This window comes from Lingula anatina, chromosome 1, assembly GCF_051362555.1.
Source record: "Lingula anatina isolate TDL-2025a chromosome 1, LinAna3.0, whole genome shotgun sequence".
Classification (NCBI taxonomy): Eukaryota; Metazoa; Brachiopoda; class Lingulata; order Lingulida; family Lingulidae; genus Lingula; species Lingula anatina.
The window spans coordinates 48,224,455-48,245,303 of record NC_141767.1 but is presented as its reverse complement, the minus strand read 5'-3'; the positions used below and the strand labels follow the sequence as shown (position 1 = coordinate 48,245,303).

The window sequence follows — 20,849 nt, the reverse complement described above, 5'->3', positions numbered from 1 at the left end:
TGTCTGCACAAAACATGTTAAACGGATGCAACTTTTAGCCACTCTTTGCGGTAAAGTGACGTCATCTGCCCATCATTTATCCAGGGCACAAACATTCGCCGGCGATCGGGGCGTGCAACAAGTACGCTGATCTCTAAGCAAGGGGTTTAAATTTCGAAACATACGGGACACCCTACAACACGTTGACAACAAACAGGTGAGCGAACATTTTCTTAACATAACTTGTCTTTTTTAAACATACTTTGAATAACTGCCCCCGCGTGGGTGTGCCAATGACGGCATGTTGTCCCAGACATTTCCATTTTCGGCGCTTGCCGGATGACTAAGGCGGTGACAAACAATAAATTGGAATCCCGACATTGGTTGTTGACGGTATTACTCATCTAGATATGCCATGTGCTGTAGACATAGTAAACGTGTAAGATATTTGTATGTGACTGACAGTATTATTTTTTAATATAAATCGGGTGGATTGGACCAGCGAGCAGTGTTATTTACAAAAAATAAATACAGGTACAACAGGAAAGGTCAAACCTGAAAGGTAATGGATTGTGTCATTGGGAATGTTACGCTGTGAATTATTCGTTAAGATGTAGTTAAGTTACACATCTTTTCCATACCTATTTGCTTTTTGATGGGGGAATAGGTCTGATGTTTAAGTAATAATATCGACTACATGTAAGTCAAACGTATTTTATTAATTATAGTGCAGGGATGTGACCTTTTTATCAGTCAACATGTATGTTCATGTTGAAACTTTTTACATTATGAGTAATAGTAAAAGATAAAAGTTGTGTTCAGAAGTGTGACATATGTACAATGCATTTGATTGTATATGTACTAGTAGTACTATGTTGCATGTTTTGACAGTAAAAATGAAAGTGACTGGCAAAGGGATTAAAGAAAACTTGATCTTATCTTTCCATTTGTAGTTGTTCATTGCCATCAGTGGAATGACCCATTAGATTTAATTTGGCACTTTAGTAACTTGGAAGGGTATTTCACTTGATTACAGATAATGATAAAGGAACTTTTTACAACTACATAATGAATTTATTTTCAAAGGCATGGCCTTGAAATGGACCAGTTGAGTAGACCTTAATGTATGGGTCACATAGAGTGCAGATGCATGCCTTGCAACATTAGGAAAGTGTGATTTATGCAGGTAACAAGTAAATGCAGTATATTATTAAAAATACAGAAAGGCACATGTTCACAAATATTATTTTCAGGGCCGAAGACAGGGATGGATTGAAAAATCTGTCCACTTGGCTGTGGTTCATAATGAAAATTTGAAGTAGGTTCTTTACCATTTTAGGTCAAATAAAAGAATGAAAGGTCCACTTTTTCAAAAAAAGACTCTCTCCCTTGAAATAACTGGCTAAGACATGATATTACTGAAGTAGTTTTATTAAAAAGTTGCCTCAATTAATTGATGTCAGAAACCTAGGAGGTTCTTCCTAATCTTTTGAGTACCTTTTTTTTTTCAATCCAGTACCTCAGGACTACATTAATCAGAACAAATTTTTTATAGTAAATGGAGCTGCAGGTGTCTGTGCTTCATTCAGTCAGCCACTGATATACTACTTTTTACCTTTGGGAATTGTAATCCATACTTTTTTAATTCTACATATGTATGTTTTTTGCAAGGCCGAAGAGAAAGTGAATTATGTCGTATTTCACAAGAACTCTGTTGTAAATATCAAATTTTGATTTTAGATAAAAGCTTTTTAAGCTTGGTGCAGTTTAAAAGTAGTTTAATACCTGGCTAAAAGCAGTCTATATTTAGTCATTCAGTGAATTTAAAACACCGTTAACAAAGTTAAACAGGAGCTGCCTAGCCAGATCTGATAACCATGTCTGTCAAAACAGGATGGAAGTTTGTAGCAAAAGGAATAACTAAGCAGTTAGGCCTCTGTCAAAATTGTTACAACACATAACCAGGGAACATTAACAATCAAAACAGCTTCGATAGCATTTAATACCAGATTTGATACAATACAAAAAACAGTTGATTGAATTTTCTGTTAAACAAATTAGTGTTAAATGTCACTCGTTGCACCTTTCAATTTTTCACATAAATGTTGCTTGTAATGTGGGGAAGTTTACAAATAAATCTCCAGACAGACTGGTACTAGTTTAAGTTCACCTGTTAAGGGCGAAAAGATGAAGGAAGGTAGCAGGTCTTGTCAAAACAATATAAAACTTTAAAAAGAAATGCAGATGAGCTGGACAGGCATGTTTCTATGTGTAGTGATACAGAAAAGTACTAAGTTATCACCCTGAAGGTCTGCTTTCACCAGTTGGCTTGTTTCTGGGATTTTATTTCCATTATGGTCCATTTTAATTCTTCCCACCACTGCCTCTCCATCAAGAATTTGCTAGCAATTTAAAAAGTCAGATGCTATCATGTCAACACCTGTGAGAGGTCAATTGCACTGGGGCTTTCTTCAAAAGGAGATAAGTTCTGTTAGCTAATAATGTCAAAATTGTTAACCTTTGAAAAAAATCTTTTTTTTTTTTTTTTTTTTTTTTTTTGTATAGGATAAGAAAAAGACTTCTTTACATGTTGTATTATCAAGGTTTTAAATACCAACAGAGATATTGCACAGATGATTATAGTAATTTTAACTGGTGAAAACACATGTACAGCATGTCAGTAGGTCTGAATGGTGTAAATGATATGTTGAAACTCTCCCTAGGGTATTGGCGATTGAACACTCTTGCTCTGTAAGTATTCAGACTAAGTTTCCATGTATTGGTCTCTCCACCTGCTCTGCATATCCGTATGCATGTCAGACGCCTGTACTGTACATTACACACATGGTGCAGTATACATTTGTTTTTTATTGCAACTGAGGTCTCATGGTCTATGGTTTGGCGTATGATACACAAGTATCTTCTCTTCCTTGGGGAGTCTATATTTAAAATGTAAATAGCAAAAGTGATTGCATTCTCCATAATGTTATGAATATTTCATTTTTGACTGATCATAGTTAGTCCTAAATGGGATTGGCATACATAGTGTTGAAAGTCTGTGATTATCTTGAGGTTGAATTGTTTAAGAAGCTGATATGCAACCTACAGTATATTCCTGATGATGGAATACTTGCAGCCTAATGTGCTCTGTCAACCCTAATCTGATAAAGTCATTTACACTCAAATCTGTTCTCATAATGTGAAGAAAAGTGGGCTTGATGAAGTTGGTTGGTTCATTAGGATAAGGCACTTTGTGAATTCGTGGCATTTTGCACACATAAATACTACTTAGCTTGTTTGAATTATTATTTTTAGATGTATGTGTCCACAATTTTAGTATGGGCATTAATTACGTGTATTTAGATTGCAGTTGGAAATTTTAAATGCCTTAATGTTTTATGTTTTATCAGTCTAGTATTTTGATACTTAACAAATATTGGGTAATTATAGTCAGTCTTATGTGCAAAACATTTAGACATAGAATATTTATTAGCCAGCAGTAGTCAACTACAATTTGTTGAAGACATTTGAATATATATACTGTGGAAGAATTACCTATGAAATGTTGAATGGATCTTCTTTGCAGTACATTCTTTGAAAAATTGGGTTATTTTAAAAGAAAGTTATCCTTTTAAACACACATTTTTAAGTTACAGCAAATGAAACACCTTTTTTGATTCATTGATAACCTACATTCTAAATAATCATATTGCTTTATGTTTTTATTATTTACAGAAACAAAAAGCTGAGACAATAGGAGAACCAAGATGAGTGCTCCATCTGATTTTAAACTTGCTCCAGTTAACCCCAAAGACCGGCCGCGTCCTTTCCCACCACGATGGCTGAAAGGACAAAAATACCAGGATGTGGCAGAGTTTCATGAAATAGATGAACACGCTATTAGGGTAAGTTACACACAGTATATGTGTGTGTGGAAGAGATAGAAGGATGGGATGGGCTAGCTGTTACATTGCAATTTTGTCACACATAATATATACATAACAATCATGTGCATTAAGGTTCTAAAGCCAGGCATGGTTTTACAAGATAAATGTGTGTAAAGAGTCAAAGGAAATTGCTCCATTTTAAGTAACATAACATTTGCGTAAACGTAGATATTCTCACAATTCCTGTATATGTACATTTCAGAAGCCAGATGTAGCCTTGTTGCCAAGTTGTTTTGTGCACAATTCCTGTCATGTAGTCGGATTTCATTGATAAACGATTGTTGAAGGCTCATAAACTCAATGCATCATAAAGTTTTGGTTGATGTGCTTGGAATGACAATGAAGTATTTTGACCCATGTGTGTGTATTTATATACTGATGAAAGTATGCTCTAGTGGTGGTCATCAGCATAGATCATGTTGTTGTCAGTCTCAGTGGCTAACTGTGACAGATGTGAATTTTAATACAGGTCACTATCTCCACACATTTTAAGTGGATACTGATATATAGTCTGAAGTCAAAAAGTCCTAAAAGTTTTGTTGGTGATATGGTCTTATAACATCGAAGTAGTCTCAAAACTGGATGACATGACCCATAACACCTGAATATGTCTTCCCCCTTATATTTTATTTTTTTCCTGTGCACAGTGCTTTATAAATATCTTATTCTTGTTCATATTTGGTTCACTAAAACCTAAATAACCTGCGGGCTTAGACAATAAAAGCAGCTTTCATCCCTTTCCTGTAACCCTATTCATTGTTATCTTTTAATAAATGGAGGTAGTCTTCCAAATCATTGTAATTTTTAAATTTAATACTATGAGTAGTTAAACCACATTCTTGTTACACTTATATGTCATTTATTTGAGATACCTTTGCTTGTTAGCCATAATTTTGCCAAGCTAAAAAGTTCTAGATCCAAGGACCCACATAAGAAAAGAACCTAACTCAAATACTGGTATGCTTAGATCTAGAACTATTGCCCCACCCCCACAACTCTAACCTTAAGTTCATGGTTGATGACAATCTAAGCACTGTGCAGTGATCATATATATTCCCTGTCCAAACTACTTAGTTCTGTCATTTTCTCCTCTTCTTATTTCTTAGGCTTGTAAAATTCAACATTCAGGGGCCATTTAGCTTGAACCACAGATGTTTAGTCCAATAAATTATCCCCAGAGCTTTGTTTCCAAGGTATCTTGAAATTATATTGACTATAGATCTCCTCTCGCCAGCACTAATCTTATATTTAAGGGGGTCCTAAACACTAGCTGGTTTTGAAAAGTGGCTGTACTTGCAGTTTAAATGTATCTCAAAATGAAAATTTCATTTGCCAGTTTTGACAGAAGGAGGTACTTTTATGTAAAAGGGAAATTAGAGTTGTATAGTTATATTTTGTCTTGTGCCATTAAAAGTATTCTTCAAATTAAAGATTTACCGAAATGGTTGGTTTGACATTTATCTATTTTGCTTTATTAACTTTTTTTCAATAAGGATGGTTACAGTTCTATTGAGCTTTAAATGCTGCATTTTTTCATATGCCAGCCCATAACACCCCTTTTATAATTCAGTAAATACTTAATTTTACACCAGCCTCTATTTGTGTTACAATTTGATCAAAGTCCTTGGCCTTTTTCTGTTGCAGTATGAAAGAAATATGTTTTGCATCCCCACAGCTGTGTGGAGATATTTCTACCCTCCATACTATTTGCACATAATATTTCAACAGTGCTACACTGACCTCGTAAATTGGAACAAGTCTGCAGCTATATTCTTTGGGAGTGTCCTAGATTTGAAAATGATATTTGGTGGCTTTATCAGTTTATCTACAAGAAACCTCATGATTCTAATTGTTGTTGATTTTCTGTCATTTTTTTCTTCAGAATTATAAGCGTTTTGGAGATGTTTGTACCATCCATGCTGCATATATACAATACATCAGCAATGCTACACTGACTTTATAAATTGAAACAATTCTGCAGCTATATTCTTTGGGAGAGAACAAGATTTGAAACTGATATTTTATGACTTTATCAGTGTATCTACAAGAAACCTCATTATTCTTGTTGTTGATTTTCTGTCATTTTTTTCTTCAAAATCATTAGCATTGTTGGATATATTTCTACTCTCCACACTATGTGCACATGATATTTCAGAGATACTTCACTGACCTCATAAATTGAACCCAGTCTGCAGCTGTACTTTTTGGGAGTGTCCAAGATTTAAAAATGATGCTGAAGGGGTTTATCAATGCATCTACAAGAAATGGTTTTTGTGGTTTAATATTTTCCCCAAATCATTAGCTTTTCTTACATAAATTTATATATATATATATATTCATTTTGCATCTTTGATCCTTTATTCTGAATATAACTCAATATAGAAAATACCAATGAAGTAATCGCTATGAAAATAGCAAAGACAAGTATTTATCTTATATGAATTCTTTTTGGTCAAGTAAGGCTTGCTCAATGACTATCAGCAGAATGCTACTGGCTATACTGACCTTCAAAGGCTTTACACTTCAAAGGTAAAAAGACCAGTCATAAATTACCTGTGAGAAGGAAAGTTATCATCAGTGAAAGATGGGAAGCTCCCATAACCCGTACTTTTATATAACACCTAATTTCTTGTGGTTTTGTCAAAGCTATGGAATTGTGGCCACTTTTGCAACATGTCCCTTGTTGCAAGTTGGGATTAAAAAGGTCAATATCACAATAACCCTGGTGTGATTTTCATAGTTACAGCTTACTGCCCTGCCCACCATCTTTATGGCAGGACAAAAACAGGATTAGATTTTCTTCCTTCTGTTAAGTTCGGCTGTCACAATATGACTAAAATGTGGGTATTCTCCATGTGTTTGACTTTCCTTATTCATAACACAAATATTATGATAGTAATTTTATGGCTCATTGTCAATTGTGTGAATATCTGTTTTTGATTACATGGTCTGTTTACCTCATCTCGTTTTGCATGCATGAATGAGGGGCTTCACTGTGTTTGAGTATGACCACAGGAGGCAACACAATAATGAACAGATCATTTACCATGTGATGTAGTTAAAAAAAAAAAAAGACTGAAAGATTGGATCACAAATTTCCCCTTAAGAAGTATCATACCTGATATATTGTGGATTTTATAAAATGTAGTGCATATTGGCTCTTTAAATGAAAATAGAAAAGTGTACAAACTGACACGAACATAGAGCATTTGCTTACACATTCCTTGAGAAATGGAGAAAAGTGCATTTCAACAGTTTTAATAAATCTATAATAAGATCAGGGTAAAATAACTTTTGGCGAAAAGTCGATGTCATCTTCTGTTGCTTCTTAGTTTGATGTTGCAGATAAGGATGCTCCCTGCAATAGTTCATTTTAAAGATAAAATTACTTTGATCAAAAGTAAAAAGTTACTTAAAAGGGATATTTAAAGGACCAACAGGTTGTTGTAGTTAAAAGAACAGATGTTTGTGCAGCAATCCCCCTCTTCATCTCTTCTATATATAGCTGCTAAGATGATAGTAATTTTATGGCTCATGGAGAAACTCCTCCCAGACATATTTATCAATTATGTTTGTGTCTTTTCTTGCAGGTGTCCCAGACAAATCACAAGAACTTCAAAGATTTGATATGGCACCTTGTCTTCAACCAGAGGATGTCAGAGTTGGAAGCTGTCAGGTAAGTAGACACACCTGACATGTTATAGCTTACACCAAAACAGCTGGTCAAATTGGTGTCCAGAGTAGAACTTCCAGCAGCATAAGATGAAGATTGGCCAAGCAGTGTGGCAATTATGCTTTAGAGCAATGGCTCATTGTATTACATGTATTAGTGCCTTGCAATTTTTGCCTAGACTATATGTGTGTACATTCAGGAAGTAGCTACTTTGTGGTCAGTCGCCAATTTTTGTCTGATATTGAATGTTTGGATACACAACACAACTCAGCTGGAGAAGAGACCCGATGCTGTTAGTATGTGTACATGTTAGTGGCTGCTGTAGCTTTTTTATAGCTTTCAGTTTAGCAAAAGTTAGGGCAAGTTGAACTTAACTTTATGCTGAAATACTTGTAATACTTGTTTACCTCCTTTCTTTCTTTCTTATTTGTTATGTGAAGTTTGCAACGCTTTTATGCTCCCTTTTTTCTATAAAGTAAAGGGCTTCCTGAACTACAGCAAACAATGAAATCTTGAACATGTGGCAATCTCTCTTCTAAATTTGTCTACCAACCCTCATTTATTGTGACTTAAATGTTACATTATGTAAAGCCCATCATGGTATCAGATTATCTATTTGGCAGATTAAACTACAAAGATCTCTTATACTTCTCTTATACTTATTTTCCATTGTCTTCCTATGCTTATTATTGTGTTTTATTTGTCTGTAGTTCTTCCTTTTTATACCTCAGTGCATGTTTTTCTTATTCTGAAGTCTGAATAATGACAGAGGCGCCTGTCTGATGTTAGTTGAAGGAATACTTCTGTGTTATTGATGATGTTTTTTATGTTCCACGATTCCTTAGGGTACTTAAGGTCTTACGATTATCCACAATATTTCATGCCCTAATTCTGATAGGCACTTTGGTTGCATTCATAGTCAGACCTTATGTCAGAAGAAACTCTAACTACAGCCCCAGATGGACATATTACCACATGAGGCTGTGAAATCCCACATTTATGCAGTCTGGTGCTTGGTGATGTCTGAGAATATTTTTGGTTTCAGTTAGTGTAGTTGTAAATGTAGTTAAGTTAGTTTGGTTGAAAATGTGGGGGTTTAAGTCAGTCTAGTCGTAAAAGTGGCTTTGACTGATGACAAAATATGTACACCCACTTAGCTCACGACAGTAACTTGGATTCTTGGTGGATCTTTAAATCACGGCTTACAATAAATAATGGAAAATGGATGTATTATTGCTACTCAAAGGACAACGGAATAATTTTGTTGAAAGAATTGATGGAAATGAGAAGAGAAATTACCGTATTATTCTTTTGTTAAGTAATTTGTAGAACAGTTTGCAGGAGTATTCTTGAGATTTGTTATTTTGTTTAAAAGTTACAAAAGAATGGTAAAATTTCACATGCATTCCCGTTCTCACTGTTTCAGTTTCAGGCCTTGATGGAATAAAATGGATGAAAGTATGTATAGATTAGGTGCCAAGTGAATTGAAACACACTGCCAATGAAACCTCTGTAATATATCTCATGCTAGAATAAATCCTCTGTGAATAAGAACCTCCTAAGTTTTATGTTCCTTAAGAATGGGGCAGTTTTACAAGTAAACAATTATGGACAAGATATTAGGGGTCAATAAAAGTAATGGAATTGCAGATTGGATTCACATACTTGGGTTGAAAAGGACAACAATATGTTTGGTGATAACCACATAGAAAGTTATTCCACACCAAGACTTTTTTCTTAGTGCTCTTCACCCATGCTCTGTCCATGAAATCAGCTAAGCATTAAGTTGATCACAGGTAGTTTACCTGCTGGAATGTAGTCCAAGTGATAAAAGTGGGAAGCAGTTTGTTCTGACTTGAAACCGTTGTGTAAGCAGATGAACATCTCAGTTAATGTTTACTTAATGTTAACTAGAGGTTAGATTCACACTCAGTTTTTCTTGTGCTTGTACTCTGTCATTCCATTGTGGTGCCTCAAAATATTAGAGAGACTGTAGTGGCTTTAAAGAATCTTTCACCTGTGTCTGTCTGCCTGTAACTAGGCATTCATTGTTAGCCTTTAACAAGATACTATAAAATTCTTGAGAATTCAGCAACTTTTTTTGACTGTCAAGATGGACTGATTTTATATGTCAGTCTGTATTTGCACCTTTTAAAAAACTTGTGGTGTGTGCTGCACTGAATACCATGAATTATTTTATGAAATGTGCTCTTTATTATGTAGGGATTTCAACCCAACTTTATTTTAGAAATACTTATATAATGCACTCATTGATCTTTTAAAAGATTTTTTTCTCATTTTATTTGTGCAGGGCCATATTTCGATGGATGACCTCCAAGAACCTGCACACAGTCCAGTTTGACAAGGAGCCCAAGAATTCACCAGAGGAGATAGTTTGTGGCTTCAGAAGCAAGAAGAGCACCTATGCACGCATCTTTGAGACATTGTGCCTGTAAGTATTATTGTTTTAACTTTGCACCGTTAAAGTTCAGGACCAGTTTGATCTATATGTGTACAACAAAAATGGACAGCGGCTGATTGATTTTTGCGTAAGCAATGTGATGAGCTACTGACTTACTGTGAAATGGCCATGATTAGATTTGCCCATGAAACTCAGGTCAGTGCAAGTCGACAGAACCCAAACTTCACATTAATTTGTAACTGAAAATAGAAAAGCAAGTTTTTTTCAAAGCCCCGGTGCAGCTAGTAAAATTCAAGGTCAAAACTCTGAGTCACAACTTGCCAGCACTACTGTGAAAGTAATCATTTTCCAATCACGAGATGTGATGTGATTCAGCAACCACCTTCAGCAATATTGTATTCCCATGTTAAATTCCCATCTTACTTGTAACCAACCTTATGGCAAACAGCTATAGACTTATTTCTGAATTCTGCCATTAGCTAACTTCTAGACAAGCACCTGTTCTTGCATATTGTACCTTGATGCATCATTAAGCTTCTTGGTCTATACATTCAGCCTGAAGTATTACCCAGATTTAGGGGAAAAACAACAAATTATTATTTGCCTTCATTAATGTTGTTGTACCAGATTACACTGATGAACAAACATAGATGTGAATAGTTTTCTTGCTATAATGCATCGAGTACCAGCTTTACATGTAACTTGCATTAACAGTATTGATTGTGTGCAGTTCAAATTTGGCAGAAGAATTAACATACAGCAATATGAGATAGGGCACAAGTAATTGAATTAAGATATTTGCTAATTAATATATGTCATTAGGTAGATGTCTGAAGAGTTTGTGTATAGATTTTCAAGTTTCACTAATCTTGACTTATGTTCTTTACTATATTAATACAGTGTTTGAATCTGACCTTCTATTGTAAGATTAAAGAGTTTTTTCCAAAAGTCTATATCACTGGAATAATTGAATTCCTAAATTCACACTTCCATATCTGCTGTTCAAGTATATTTATTTAAAATTGTTTTTTCAAAGTTTCCAGGCTTATGTTTCTCTCTGCATTGCCCATAACTGTATAACTGCATTTTGTATAACTGCCTAATTTCATTCTGTAAATTGTCAAGTGCCCCCCCCCCCCCCCCCCCAAAAAAAAAAAAAAAAAAAAGAAAAAAATTATCACCAGTATAATTGAAAGCACTGCCATTTTTATAGGATATTTCTACCATCATTTAATTTTAGTGCATCTTTATTATCTGTTTCATCAAATGGATCGCCTCTGCATTGATATTGTACTGTGATAATCTTCCATGGATATTGAAAATGACTTTCAAAAACCATTCCCATCTCTTTTTATGGTGAAATAAATGGAAATACGTGGTGTCTGATGAAAGTACCAACAGGATAAATAGACCTGTTGGCACACCATGCCTATATAGGTAGAATAATTGCACATTAATGCCATGGGTAAACAGTATAACCCAGACCTTTGGGTGAACTTCTTACTTTTCAGTGCTATTATGCAGCATTACTGATGGGAAGCTATATACATTTACTGAGTATTGCCTTCACCTGTAGCTATATGAATATACTGAGCAGATGTGTTTTTACGGCATGGTTATGACACATATGTAGAACATGCTTTAATCTGCATAGAAGCAAGCCCGCATGGTTGAATCAGAATCTCCAATTACCTATGTGAAGGCATGGCTAAAAATGTAGTGTACATTGAAATTACTGGAAGATTTGTTGATGTTTCAATGCAGGAAGTATTATCAGAAGTGCTATATTTACTGTACACACATTAAACAGGACCAAAGAATAGGTTGGGATTGGTAAATACAACAAAGACGTTTTATTTAATGTACAGTATTTTATCTGAGCTCCAAGTCTACATAATAAAGTTATTTGCCCAGACATGTAGTCTGAAGTGATAACAAATTCAATATCCAAGAGAAAGATAAATCTATAATTTCAGTACAAGGTTGCCCTATCTATTGAACTGTTGGATAATTCCTACTTAAGAGGCCCTCAGTCAATGTTCTCTACTAGCAAATTTTACTTTAATCAACATTTTTTGACAAAAAGCTGTGGAAAAAGGTTCACTGAGCATAATAATCTGAGTGAGAGCCTTGTAAGGATTTTCATAACCATCTACAAACATCTGGAGATGTAAGCAGTATGATTTCACTCTTTTCATGTATATTTTGACATTCACTGAGTTATGTACAACGACAGGGTTTACAAAGAAGGGGACACCAATCTCACCTGAAACATCAGGCAATATATATATCTAGATGTATTAGGTCTGTTCAGTCTTTATGTTATATATTTTACATTTCAGTTATTCTGGCATTCACTGTGTGACACTAACTGGGTTTGCCAAGGGTGTAGACTATCGTCCTGGGGTGAAGTTTGCTGGTGGCCCATACAACCACAGCTGGAATGCAGTGTATGTGGACGGCTCCTGGCAGCTGGTGGACAGTCACTGGGCTACAAGGTAAGTTTTCCATAATATCGATATAGATAGAGTGGGCTGTAACACATTACCTTGTTCATGTGGAAGTATGATAAATGTGACATTGGGGAAAAACACAGTTGAATATGTTTTTTTCTAAGATAATTATGTTCCCTCTCTGTAGCTATAAGTAACTGCATGCCCTAGTTATAAAGGTTGATTTATGACTGCTGATGATATAAAATGAATAATGATGATAAATGTGTTTCTGGTTGGATATTATTCAGTATGTGTACCAAATCGGATTCTCAAAGTTCAGTACTTGGATTACAAAAAATGTACATGTAAGGCATCAAAGATATTAGTAGGGTTATGAATACTTATTAATTCCCTTGATGTGACATGTGTATTATTTTGTACCTCCAGGTACCTGCAGTCAGAGAAGAACTCCCCAGAGAACCTGGTCTACGAATATGATGACTTTTACTTCCTTACCAACCCTGAGCAACTCATCTACAGCCACTGGCCTGAGGAGCAGCCATGGCAACTCCTTCCCCGTCCTCTCAGCCTGCCAGAGTTTGAAGACCTGCCCCTGGCCAAGTCTCACTTCTTCAAGTGTGGGATGCAGTTCTGGAGCCACAACACTGGTACCATTCTCACCGAGCGTGGCAAGCTCACTCTCACTCTTGGTTTCAGGAGTCCCACAGCTTTCACCTACAAGCTGGTCTTTGGGGAGAACAACAAGGAGGTTTATCAGGGTATTAAGCTGAATCGGTATGTTCTTCAAGAAACTCTGGAGAATCAGGTTAACCACTATCTGCGGGCACCATTGGAGGGGTCTTACTATCTCACTATCTATGCCCAGAAGGTTTCCAATGAGATCAATGTGGAGAATGTCTTCAATGCTGCCTGTGAGTACAAGGTCATCTGTGACCGCCCTGCAGATGACAGCACCCCCTATCCTCAGACCTCTGACACCAACTGGGGTCCTGGAGCACCTGTGCGATCCCTGGGGCTGAGACCAAGCCACAAGGAGGGGGTTATTCAAGCCATCAATGGCAGAGCTGAGCTGCGCTTTGCCAAGACCCGTCCAGTGAGACTGCTTGCCAAGCTGCAGAAGAATGGTGAAGATGAGGGTCAGTTGGATGAGTATATCCAACACCATGAGACAGAAAACCAATCCACGTTTAATTTGGAGCTGCCACAGAAGGGTGAATATGCCCTGGAAATTTATGCCAATGACCCAGAGAAGGATGACAGCACCTATACCCATATTTGCCAATATGTTGTAGAGTACTCAGCAGACAGCTCAGATCAACAGAACTACGGCACCCTGACTCTGAAGAAGGGCTACAGGCAGTCACCAGCCAGAGGTGCTGATGTGAAATACAAGGAGGGATATCAGTCTCTGCCAAGAGGAAGCCACACAGAGGTCCGTGAGGGTTATGGATCTATGCCACGCAAGAGCCAGTCTGGACAGGACGTCAGAGAAGGCTATGCTACCATGCCTGCCAACATGAAAGGAAGGCGATATGACCCTCAACAAGATGGTGTCCCACTGCCAGGCCTAAATGATCAACTAAATAAAGAAGTGGTTGGACGCAGTCACCTCACTCAGGAAGAGTTCAGCAGGTACGAAGACTCTTTCAGGAGCCCCACATCCAAGACTGAATACTATGGCGCTGGCACACCAGATCAGTATGGCTATTCAGACAAGCAGGCTGGCAGAGCTGGTCCTGGCATTGTACAGTACCAGAGAGACCAATATGCAGGCGACTCTGCAGGAAGAGGACCTGCAGGTTATGATCAGCGTAGAGCACCAGAGCAGTATGATAGCTATGGTCGTCCAATTACTACCACCACGACCACTACTACTGTCTTCACTGACCGCTACCGCCCTGATAGTGCTGGCAGACCAATGAGAGGAGATGAGATGACAGAGAAAGTCACCCTGTCTAAGAGCCAGGAAGAACTGGCTGCCCAGAGAGCCGCTGAAGAGCAGGTCAGTATTTTTTACATTAAAAAATAAATATTTTGACTCTTTTCTTTCATTCCAAAGCTAAAACATTTGATCTATTTCTAAAGGATGGATTTTAGTGTAGTTCGGCAAATCCAAAATGGTATAATTTTTTCAATGTTGTCAAGAATTTGTGTTAAAAGAATTTACCCTTTACATTCAGATCCAAGCTGAGAAAAGAAAAGCGCCCCAAACTTTGCCAAAGCCTACTAAGGGTAAGCCTGGTACTGAAGAATTCCCACCACCACCACCTGAAGCATTTGTCATCAGGGGAGATGAGGAATTGCCCCCACCACCTCCCCCGCTGCCAGCAGAATATGGCAAGGTGCAGGATGTCACTGTGACAACACCAGGCCAACAACAGTATGTTATTGGGGCTGATGGACAACGCCACCCTGTCAAAATTGAGTTTGTTACTGGAGAGACACAGAGGGGCATCCAGGCCCAGCCAGCACCTGCTCCCAAAGGAACACCAGTCAAGATAGAATATGTCAAGGAGTTCTCACCAAATGTTCCCAGACAACAAGGCAAACTTGGTGAGACACCAGATGGCAAGAAGTCACCTCCTGTGACAGGGTACCAGCAGTGGAAGTCTGACTTCCCGCCACCACCACCCCCAGAGAGAAGCGACTCTAAAGGATCACCTAAGAAAGATGCATACAATGTCACCGTTTTGCACGAGTTTAAGACACCAGAAGGTATGTTGTATTTTAGGGAATCGTTGCCTTTTCCTAATTCTCTGCAGCCATTGTGTGTATTGTAGTAACCTCTCTGTCTGTTTGAATCTTTTGGAGGTTGGACAAGGTTCAAGTCCTTTCCTGCACACATCAATCTCAGACACTATTAAATAGAATTGTTTTCACTTGCACCTTATATTCTTCTTGATTGTTTCTATATCTTTCACCACTATATCTTAGATGGCCAAGGGCCACCAAGGAGACCAGAGTCACTCTCCACTCAGCCACCAGTTTCCCCTCAGAGATACTCTCCTATTGAAATCCGCTTTCAAGTTCCTTTAGGAGATAGGACGCCAAGTCCAGGTTTGGTGGCATGGCGTGTAGAAAAGCACCACCACCCATTGGATTGTCTTTATTTTGCATTTCTTTCTGCACTTTTGATTGATTTGGTTAGTCTCTAACTTGAATTTCCTAATGTCTGTTTAGGCAGCAGGTTTATCAGTTCCTTCTTTTGGATGCTAAAGCATTTCTTGTTTGTTTCAAGGAGTTTCATGAAGGTATATGGTTGTTGAGTAACCCCAGCAATTCTGGTCCCTTCCCAGGATGCAGTGGTGGTGCAATGGCTGGTAGTTGCCAAATATTGAACATTTCTTTCGACAGTTTTTTTGCATTGCTTTAGCTTTGGTTTCATTCACCACAAACATGAAAGTTGCATACCTTCTTATCCTGCAATTACAAGCTACAATGGATGCTCTGTCATAGTTTTATTCCAAAGTCATTAAACTTTGTTTTGAAAGTTCCAGGTTTTGCATGTTAACCTTCTTTTAATTCATTAATAAGTCTTGCTTTATATTTGTTGTAGACAACTTTTTAATTTTTCAGTTAATTCTTGGTTGTCCATATGAACTATGATTCTATAAATTTTTTTTCTGTTGCCATGTTGTAGCATTCTTAAGCATAATGTACAGTACGTATCATATCAAAAAATATATAAGACATTTAGATTCAGAATGTCCAAATTCTTCACTGTTATATATACAAGGAATTAATAATATGTGTGTGTGCGTGTGTGCATGCGTGCGTGCCTGTGGAAAACCTGACCAAAGATGTTTTCTTTAATTTCAGATCTTGTAGTTATCTTTCAAAATTAAACAGTCTGTAACCTGTGCTAATGCTTTAATAGCTTTCAGCTCTGAAAAGTATATACCACACTGAAGATAAGGTCTCTTCAATACTGTATTTGGTTTTGATTCCAGGTATTGGCCAGCCAGTGGCCCCCGCATCCTTCCAGCCAGTCCGTATTGAGACTCGTGTGAAGCCCCCCAGTCCCGCACCTCCTCCAACACCCCTGAAGGAAGAGGTGTTCACAGACAGGACAATGGCTTTCAAGACCATTGACAGGCATGCCATGGAGGTAGGCAGACCATTTAATGGCTTTGTTTTAGAGTGTTTCAGTTCTTGGTACATCATTTTCAGTAGTATTAGTAACAGTCCTTAAGTTGACATAATTCTTCTCAATAATGTTATTATCATTGTTATGTTGTGTAGAAACAATAAATTGTTCCCTTTGGTTAAATTTCCAGGCAATTTGATTTCAAATTACCTAGAAGCTCAAATAACCAGACATGTTTTGGAGACAGGGAAAACATTTTGAGTGTTAAATACTTAATATACAGGGTAGCAATTTTGTTTTTAGGTTTCACAAAAAGAACACAAGAGTTTCAGAGACATGGTATGGGCACTGATTTACTCCAAAGGCATCACAGATGACTTGAACAAAGCTAGGTAAAAGGAACTTGCAATTTAGGTTTAAAAAGTTTTTGACTTGAAATTGTGGTAATTCACAATGTTTTGGCTAATTTTTGAAATTTCTACAATTCATCTTTAAACTTTTACCAATTTTTAGTCCCCATTAGTTTTGAACAAGGAGTTTTTGATTCACAGTAATATTTTGAAGAAAACTGTAACCCTTTTATTTAAACAATAGTGTATTAAAATTTAATTAAATTTCTGTTGTATGCACTTTTACACATACTTTTGTGTATAGTAAAGGTTTTTTCTCACACACACACACACACACCAAAGAATTTAAACATAACTTCATCAGTATATATTATTTATTGATTTGATCATTACCTTCACTTTACATTACAGAGCTATTTTCCTGTGGTTATGTACCAAAGACCTGAGTAAAATGCACTTTGAGCACGTGGCTCCAGACACCCCTGAAGAGATCTTGATGGGATTGAAGGAAGGAAAGGCCACATATGCTGTCATATATGAGACTCTCTGCAGGTAAGAACCTAGGAGAAACAGGCGTTGGCTTTTTAAAAAAACTATGAAGTTATTAGATGCTGGAGAAAAAGTGTATGATAATGTTTCCCTAAGTGAGAAAGAAATATGAATGAAAATGATTATAGTACTATTTGTGTATTTGCTGTCTGATTTTGAATACTATTCAAAGATTTCATTGGTTTAGGTTGGGATTATTTGTCAAAAAATGTAACAGATTAGCAGACTGTTTTGCGACTCAGCAAGTTGTTAAGGTGGGAGTTTGTTTTTCCTGATCTCCTGTTTGTATCCTATGTTTCCATCCTTTTCACTGTTTTCTGGTCATATTTCAGTTATGCTGGTCTGCACTGCAAAGTGATCAGCGGTTATGCAAAGGGAGCAGACTACAAACCTGGCATGAAATTCACTGGGGACACGGCTCACCACTCCTGGAATGCTGTGCTCATTGATGGCCACTGGCGCTTAGTAGATTGCCACTGGGCTGCCAGAAGGATGATCGGCAAGAAGGGAGCTGAAAATGTCAGATATGGACTTGATGAATATTATTTTATGATCGATCAACGCCAGCTTATATACACTCACTTCCCTGATGATCCAAACTGGCAACTGCTAGAGAGGCAATACACATTAGAGGAATTTGAAAATCTTCCACCTGTTAAGTCACTGTTCTTTAAATATGGCCTGGACTTGTTAAGCCACAAGAATGCAGTTATCTACACAGATGATGAGGTGGCCGTGCAGGTGGGTTTCTCCCTGTATAGAGGTCCTGGATTAGAATTCCACTGCAGTCTGGCTTTTGAGGATGGGCGTGAAGAAATAAGGGACACAAAATTATCCAGGTTTATCCTGCAAGAAACAGGGGATCGTTTTGCCTCATTTAAAATCCGAGTCCCAGACCAAGGATCCTACAAGTTTGTCATCTATGCCAAGGAAGTTGGAGGTGAGGATGCAGAGAAGATGTACAGTGCTGTCTGTGAGTACCAAATTGTTTGTCTTAGCACACCCATAGATCCAACTCCCTTCCCACCATGCTCAGCACCAACCTGGGGCCTTAGTCATGGAGCAGCAAAGAAGTACGGAGTTGTTACCAATCAGATGGCAGCAACAGTTGGAACCACAAACGGACAGGCAGAAATCAGATTCAAGTTGGAAAAACCATTGTTGTTCATGGCTAAGATGAAAAGTAATGACTTTGATGAGAAGGACCTGGATGGAACTGTTATGCATCGTGTTGTAAATGATACTGCCATATTTAGTATTTCGGTGCCACAGCAAGGCGAATACGGATTGGAGATCTTTGCCAATGAACCAGCCAAGGATGGGAAGACCCTTTTCCACATGTGCCAGTACTTTGTGGTATGTAACGAGAGTAAAGTATCTGGTGTCCGCTATCCACAGCTCCCTGCAGCCTACCTAGGGCCCCAGCCAGGGTACACCAATCTCAAAATGAATACCATTTCACACAAGGATCCTCTCATTGTTAACCATACCGGTGAGCTGGAGGTTGAGTTCTCTCTCTCACAACCCATGCGCGTCACGTCGAATCTCATCGAGACCGCCAATGGCCATGAGCACCCGGACAACATCCTGCAGCAGCAGCAGAACAACTCGTTGACCTTCAACCTGCGACTTCCACATCCTGGTGTCTACAAGTTCCAGATCTATGCCCAGTCTCTCACGGAACCCAGTGAGAATTTGCCAGGTGTATACAACTATCTCATCAACTGTGACAATGTGAGCCGCGTGCCAGTCACTCCCTACCCACGTCAGTTTGCCCAGTGGAAAGAAGGCTGTTACCTGTATGAGCCACAGGATGGCAAACTGAGCAGCCAGCGCCTTGGTGCCAATGTGCAGCATAATTACCTGTTTTTCAAACTGGAAGTCCCTAAGGCAAGAATGGTGGCTGTTGTCGTTGGCGAGGAGTGGGAACAGTTGGAACCCAAGCAGACTGGTACCTGGGAAGGCGGGGTCTACATGGATAAGTTCTGGGGGAAAGCCACTCGCCTGGCCGTCACTGCCAATTATGGAGGTAGCACTTCTAGTTATAACACACTGCTGGAGTTCAGCTTGCATTAACTGTTAAGTTGCAAATAAAAAAAAAGTGCTGAACTTTTGATATGCTTTAAAAAACTGCAAGTTCAGAATACGCAAAAGTGGTAGAACATGGGTTTGTTTTATTGCAAATAGTGATACATAACTCACATAAAATTTGGTAACTTTAGGCCAGTGACTGTTAAGTAATACAATCTTGCAGCATAGAACTAATATTCAGCAAGCCCCTAGCTTATTGTGTTTATTTGATATTCACTGGGCTTGCTTCTTGCAAAACCCCTACACATCTCAGTGTGTGGCACCTAGTGCATTATATTAAGTTTATCGTACATGACATATTTACCAAGAAAGTTTTTCACACTTGGCAACAGACTAATCTCAGTTACATAGAGACAAACTTCAAGCGGATTGTTTAGATGCTCGAACAGCAGATAACATTTGATGGAAAAGAAGACTTGACTGTATAGCTCTGCTTCTTGTCATCTTTAATTCATTTTAAGGATTTGTGCAATTTCCTGTACTTGGAGAGCAAAATGCAATCATGAATCTACATTTCAAAAAGGTTGAAATATGACTTTCTGGTCTAATTATGTTAAAGCATCATAGACAGTTTAAAATGATTACAAGATCTGCACTTGATGTGACGCTCATGTTTTGCCTCAGTAACTTAGATTTGTTCAACATTTGTTAAAGTCTTGAGCCTTGCATTTTTCTTTCTTGTACTGCTTTAGAAGCTAGTAGTGATACATAGTGCTGGGTTTTACAAAGGACGAATTATTTGAAATGGGTTTTTTATACATATATCATAGATTGACATGCTCTTTTTGCTTTATCAGAGCTTGTGTTTATAGATATGTCCACATTGTATTCCACATATACACATGTATGTATAATTCAGACTGTTTGGTTTTTCTACCAATATTGAGATGTTATTATTGGATGAAATAAAGAATGGCTTTTTATATTCAATAAAGTATTGCTTTGCCTTGAATTATGGCCTTGTGTTTTTATTTAGGCATGTTGTACGACAAAAAAAAACATTTTGATTCTTGGAATTACCAATGAAATCTCTATCTGGAGATAAAAAAATTGAGTTGTTTACCTGACTGAAATGCGATATAAACCTATGCTTAAGTCTTCCGTAACATTTTTGTACCCAACAGTGGCTGTGAACCATATTGTGGCAAAAGCTAAAATAGGTGAAAGTCGGTTTATTTGATATTATGGAATCGTTTCGTGAAACGGGAGATGACTGCATAGCTTCGAGGATGTCATGACAGACATGATTCAAACCATTTAACAAAGGTAGTCCAACACCTCCCTATGCCAGCAGG

The 20,849-nt window shown here is 37.7% G+C and overlaps 1 protein-coding gene across 3 annotated transcripts; it reads left to right on the top strand.

The window, feature by feature from the left end:
* Positions 1-13: 13 nt before the first annotated feature.
* LOC106172195 (uncharacterized) lies at positions 14-20,506 on the top strand. 3 transcript variants are annotated; one of them, XM_013552815.2, is made up of 12 exons: positions 14-196; positions 3,715-3,884; positions 7,517-7,602; positions 9,911-10,051; positions 12,364-12,519; positions 12,904-14,479; positions 14,658-15,192; positions 15,412-15,534; positions 16,428-16,585; positions 16,868-16,956; positions 17,326-17,466; positions 17,796-20,506. In XM_013552815.2, exons 2-12 carry the CDS (start codon positions 3,747-3,749, stop codon positions 19,537-19,539), a joined length of 4,887 nt encoding a protein of 1,628 aa, XP_013408269.2. In that variant the 5' UTR covers positions 14-196; positions 3,715-3,746; the 3' UTR covers positions 19,540-20,506. The 3 variants fall into 3 exon arrangements, with proteins under 3 accessions (XP_013408269.2, XP_013408285.2, XP_013408276.2); XM_013552822.2 differs by lacking the exon at positions 14-196 and adding an exon at positions 371-541; XM_013552831.2 differs by lacking the exon at positions 15,412-15,534.
* The last annotated feature ends 343 nt before the right edge of the window (positions 20,507-20,849 follow it).